The following is a 6443-nucleotide window of genomic DNA, read 5'->3' as shown; positions in this document are numbered from 1 at the left end:
ATATATACTTACTTTTATAATTAACAATCTACTTATTTCTATTTAAAATTAATATTATGATACATTTTAAATTATTTATTATAAATTTAAAAGTTTAAATAATAATTTATATTTTTTCAAATATTATTTTTATAATTTATAATGATAATATAATTTATAAAATTATAAATAGTTATTTATTACATATTTATGAATTAAATTTACCATTTTAAATAAATTATTAATTAACTTAATATATTTATTTATCTTAAATCTAAGATATAAAATTCAAAAAATGTATTTATCCTTGTTTTATTTTCTAATTATCAACCATTAATAAAATACTAATTTAAAATCTTATCTAATTATATCATCATATTTTTGTATCAAATTTAAAATCATATATTAGTTATACAAAAATATCAAGATCATATAGTAAATTGTCAATAAGATTCTAGTTAAATAATTTAAAATAATTAATTTTTTCACTATATTGTTAGCAAATAATTTATTCCAAAGCTAATCAATTTTTCTCTATATTAATTATCAATAAAATTTAATAACTTTTAATTTAACAGTTAAATCGATGAAATTCAACATACACCATGAGTTATTGAGCGGAGTAACTTTATCAAGAGTTACTTTGTGAGTCAATTGATTCCTCCTTTCTCTCTCTCTCTCTCTCTCTCTCTCTCTATATATATATATATATATATATATATATATATATATATATATAATTTAATAGTCTTTTTTAGATAATAATTTATTAGACTATATATATATATATATATATATATATATATATAGATATTTAAAATTTTATTGATCTTTGTTAATATATGATTGTCAATTTTAATCATTTTTATTGTTATCGAACAGAATATTAAACATTTCCAATTCATACAATTTTTTATAGAATATTACACATTTTTGACAGATCAAATTTTTGACAAATCATTATCCGTTAGTAACATTCCATTAGAAAATTTTGACTTAAGCATCTGTCAAAAATTTTTGTAAAAAATTCTTACATTTTCGACAAATATAAACTTGTTGGAAATATTTTTTCGATAATATAACTTTTTCTATGAAATATGTTTCATCGAAAATATAAATTTTCTGACAGATTTGTATCTTTCAAAAATTATCTACAGATATATCCATCGAAAATATAAATTTTTCGACAGATTTATATCCGTCGGAAATTATTCGTCAAAAATATAAATTTTTCGACAGATTTGTATCCATTGAAAATATAAATTTTTCCACAAAATTATATCTGTCAAAAATTATCCATCAGTAAAATCTATCAGAAATATAAATTTTCTGATAGATCTGTATCCATCGAAAATTATCCGTCGGCAATATAATTTTTCCTACGATTTTTTTTCTATCAATAAAATTCGTCAGAAATAGAAATTTTTTGATAGATTTGTATCCGTCAGAAATTATCCATCGATAATTTGCATTTTTCTTGTAAGGATTGTCTTTTGCAAGCATCCCCCACCTCGGACTACATAGAACGAAACATGAATACTTCGATGAAGTTGAGATCGTGATAATTAAGTGATTATTAAGGTGTGTCTCTTAGTACAAGAACAATAATGTACTTGTATAGTACATGAATTTATTAAGAAAGTCCGGTTATGAATTGTCGTGAATTCTCTATCAAAAATAAAAATTTTGTAAGCGCCTATCAAACTTTTTTGATCTTGTGGGGATAATATTTTTTAAAAAATCAATTTTTTTAATAAATTAAAAAAAAATACATGGATGAACAATTATTCTTCTTTAATTTGGGAGGGAGAGAGAGGGGACCCTAGTCTTAGGGTGGGGATACTGTGGTGGGAGAGGGTGGATGAGTGTCAACTTTGATGATCCTCAACGAATCTGTAATCTCATTGTCCTGTTTGCCTCAAAATAGCAGTTGCCAATGCAGCCAAAGGGACAATACAATTGGATGTTCCATTATTAGGTATATGATCATATCTTACGTGCTGTAAATTTTACAAGGCTGAATGCTAATAATATATTTTAACACACTTATTAAATATTCTTTTTGTTATTTAAATAAATATGAATTTAATTGTTATGTATATTGTCATTATAAAACTAATTAAGAGAGATAATTTATACAATCAATTAATCAAAAATATTATTGATATAACTTTTAATATAATTATTATAAGAGTCAAAAAATTATTATATGATATTTTATGATTAGATAATAGTCGGTAGATACATTATTTACTCAATAAATGTTTATTAATATTAATAAAATAATGTGAATTTTTATTCATATTAATTAATTTTTCTTATAAATACTATACTACCAAAAAAGATTCGCTTATAACTTTGTAAATTTAATTAATAATAATGTATTAAAAACAATGCATTTCTTATATAGTTTAAGCTCCAAGTTTTGAGTATAATCTTGCTACTTGTCGTGGGTTTCTAAACCTCCTTTTATTAATATTTTTTTATAGTAACAGTTGGAATTGAAGATTTAGTGAGTGTTTAATATAACAAATGAAAACATGTATAACAGATGAAAGATCTACTGATCTAGACTTAAATCTCTTGATCTATCCCCATGTGTTACTTTCAATAATTTGTATTTAGTTAATGATCATATAATTAAAGCACCTTTATCTATATTGCTTCCATTCTGCGGTCTAGGCCATTGGATTTATGGTGATTGCAATCTTTCCCAGTTCCCATCGTGTTTGCACAAGTGGGATTGCATTGTACTTCATGCATGGGACACTTCAACTTTTGAAAGGGAGATTTGCTTATTCTTGTCGTTGAAGTAGATGTATAATGAAACCCTTTTTCATAGAATTTGCAGGAACAACATGAAACTAGAGTTAGTGAGTTACTATTACTACTAACTAATGTAGGTTAAATAGGGTTCAACTGTAAACATAGAGATCCAGTATTGCATTAATTATTTGTTAAATTAGAGCCACAAAACCCATATTTCTTAATTGTTAATGCTATGTACCGTACTAGGTATGACGTTAATCCAAGTACAAGTTTATTACTGGAAGCTACTTTGTTGGGAGAAAAAAGAAAATTCCTTTGGGTTATTTTAAGAACAATTACGTCAAAGAAAAGATATGCCAAAAAAACGTAAGAGTGCCTTTGATATGTCTATTTAAAAAACTAGTTTTAATTTTTAAAATGCAATTAAACAAAGCAGCTCAAATATTTGGTGGAATGTGGAATGTAAGGTATAAAGTAGAGTGTGAAATTGATCAGGGAGATATTACAGAAGATGAAAATAAGAAAATATCTCTCAATTATTTCTGTTTTTAATTTTTAAAATACTCGTTTTGTAAATAACTTTCTGAAAACTTACTAGACTTTAAATGAGAATCAAACATGTCTCAAATCTTTATTTTGTTTGATTTCTGAAATAGGAACCATTGTTTACAAATTAAAATACCTGACTTTGCAATTTGTTTTTCCTACTTCTGATTTTAATTCTATAAAATGATATAATGTCTCATTCCGTCAATGAAAAAATTTAGTAAAAATGACTGAAGTAAATGAAATTTTATAGCATTTTACAAAATAAGGAATTGAAGTATAGATTCTATAAAATCAAACACTAAGATGAATAATAATAATATTATTAATAATAATAATTATTACTATTATTATTATAGTTATACTTTTAAAAGAGATTTGTTAAAAAATAAAATAATATTTGCATTTGAGATTTGTGAGACAGATTTGTGAGATTTGTTAAAAAATAGGAGTGATAAGAAGGAAGTGGTAAAGAATTGAATCTAAATCTAAGAAGGAAAGTGGCCCACGTTGCTTATTATAGAAGCAACAGGCTAACGAAAGTCCAGTGATGTTGGACTTGGAACTCGAGTTATCTGTTCAACTAATTAAACAAGTTGGATTTTAATTAGGTCTGCCCTACTTGTATCCTGCATTGTTTTATAACAACATATCAAATGACATCAAAATTTCACGCACATTAATATTTATTTCAAACAAGATTTTTATTTTTATTTTTTATATAATCATGGTGTGAAATATCCACTTTGTATTTATGTCATAGATACAAGTGTTTTTTTTTAACTGTATTTTTTTATATTCAAAATTTTTTTAACTCAAGATCTCTTTGTCAAGAAATTTAGTTGATCATGATCGAATGAAATCTCTTCTCTCGATTATATTCTTTTATTTACAAAATTCAAACTTGAGACATTTAGAAAGATTGGATAAAATTCCACTTGGATAAATGATCTTTAATTTGAATATTTTGCTTTTTATATCTTAATTAATATTAGAGTTATATTTCGATGATACATACTAATATTAAATATTGTCTTTTATCATAGATTTTATTGATATGAAATCTAATTTTAATTAGAAACAACTTTAAAAAATTATAATATTATATTCATATTGGTCTAAGGTATCGCATATTTTATTGACCAAATAATGAGATTATTCCTATGATGGATTCTTCCTTCCTTTAGTAACAGGTCAATGTAGTTGCAAATTGTTTGGATATAATTTAGAAAGACTTTTGTGACATTTTTTTTTATTAAAAATAAAGAATATTTTTTAGCAGAAAATTTCTTAAACGCTTTTAGACCTATACATGTCCTATAACACTATGTTAGAAAGTATTTTGAGAGAATGACGTTTAAAGTCTAAAAAAACATAAATAACATTAATGACATATATATATGGTGTCTTATATATGGATATATCAAGAAAGATTGTGAAAGGTTTTTTATTGTTCAATGAAATTATAATGACAATATTAAGATTCGAATTTAAATCACTATCTATATTACTCTAGCTCCTTTCACTATATCAACTTAATAGTTTTGTAGATATTCTAAAACTGTCCTTCCAAAAATATCTACTTTATTATCGAAAGCATTATGTTATGTGATTAGTATTCATTATCGAGATATAGTATTTAATTTGTCTTGCAATTAGGTCATCCATCGTAGATCTCAATCACTGTGAGCTTTTGGGTTAACATAATACGATAGGTTGGGTGAAGTGAGTTGTCTAGAGTGGACTTCTGTTATCCATGACAACAATACCTCATAATTTCATTCTATCCTTTTTCCTATCCTCATAAATATTTTTCAATTACTCATTGATAAATATAAGTTTTTAAATTTCTAGTTATCCAATTTTTTTTTATTTTTTTTTTTAAAATCTGAATCTTTTCTTTTGATGCTTGCAACTCTCGCAGACATGTACGAAACAATTTGGGTGTGGTCTGCTACATGTCCCCACATCCACGTGACCCTGTTCCTCCTCCTCACTCACCAATGTTCAATGATAAATGCCTCTCCACCCCGCCTCACGAATCACTCACACTTCAATTCAATTCGCTTCTCAAGAGTAACACTTGGTTGTTCTTCTTCACAATGGCCATTAGAAAATCCAATAAGCTACCCCAAACAGAAGTTATCAAGCAAATTGTTAGAAGGTGCTCGAGCTTCGGGAAGAAACAAGGTTACAACGAAGAGGGTCTTCCAGAAGACGTGCCAAAAGGGCACTTTGCAGTGTATGTTGGTGAAAACAGGACAAGATATATTGTCCCAATTTCGTGGCTGGCTCATCCACAGTTTCAAACTCTTCTCCATAGAGCTGAGGAGGAGTTTGGCTTCAATCATGACATGGGTCTCACTATCCCATGTGATGAAGTTGTTTTTCAGCTTCTTACCTCAATGATTAGATGAGATATTAAGATGGAAAGTTTCGACTTAACTCAATATCTTACAAAGTCTGAATCAGTTTGTAAGATGAATGTTATCATCTATCTATATATTTTTTTTGTCTGTCTTATCTACTTGGATATGACATGCATTTTCATCACTCGTCATGAGGAGAGGCAACAACATAAAAGCCCCTTAATTGTCAAGTGCCAATTCTAAGGAACCAATAACATTTTTCACTTTTGGTATTGTAATTGTATATACGTTCATGCCCAAGAATTTTTCCTTGTCTTGCCCATGCCATTTGTATTCTTAATCGACGACTCAAGATTTCAATGCTATTATATTATTCATATCGGGGTATTACCCCCTTCAAATTTTATATTACAACTCCCTCTTTACTTTTTCTTTACTTGCTTCATAGATGGAAATTGAAAGATCAGTGGTTTCCTTTAAGAGTTTAGTTTAGAAATTCAAATATATCATGCGTAAAACAAGTGTTCTTTCTTGTTTTCAAATATGAATAGGACTATGGATTTTTAAATATGATATGATCCGTGTATATGATAATACTTTAAAATATTAGGATAGGGATACAACACATGTAAAGTAAAATGCATTTATATTTGGGTACACTACAAAAAATATTATGACATGCAAAAAGTATTACTATAGGTATAATATATGTAGGTATATATGTCTATTTGACATATAGTTACATACAATTTTAGTGTTGATTTTAAATGAGATTTAACA

At 26.3% G+C, this 6443-nt stretch overlaps 1 protein-coding gene across 1 annotated transcript; it reads left to right on the top strand.

The window, feature by feature from the left end:
* Positions 1-5230: 5230 nt before the first annotated feature.
* Positions 5231-5946, top strand: LOC109819060 (protein SMALL AUXIN UP-REGULATED RNA 12). Its single transcript, XM_020384646.3, has one exon. The coding sequence runs from the start codon at positions 5253-5255 to the stop codon at positions 5709-5711; it is 459 nt and encodes a 152-aa protein (XP_020240235.2). The 5' UTR covers positions 5231-5252; the 3' UTR covers positions 5712-5946.
* The last annotated feature ends 497 nt before the right edge of the window (positions 5947-6443 follow it).

Source organism: Cajanus cajan, chromosome 5, assembly GCF_000230855.2.
Source record: "Cajanus cajan strain Asha chromosome 5, NIPB_CcT2T_4, whole genome shotgun sequence".
In the NCBI taxonomy this organism is placed as follows: Eukaryota; Viridiplantae; Streptophyta; class Magnoliopsida; order Fabales; family Fabaceae; genus Cajanus; species Cajanus cajan.
The sequence above is the reverse complement of the archived record's forward strand: the minus strand, read 5'-3'. Positions and strand labels throughout refer to the sequence as shown.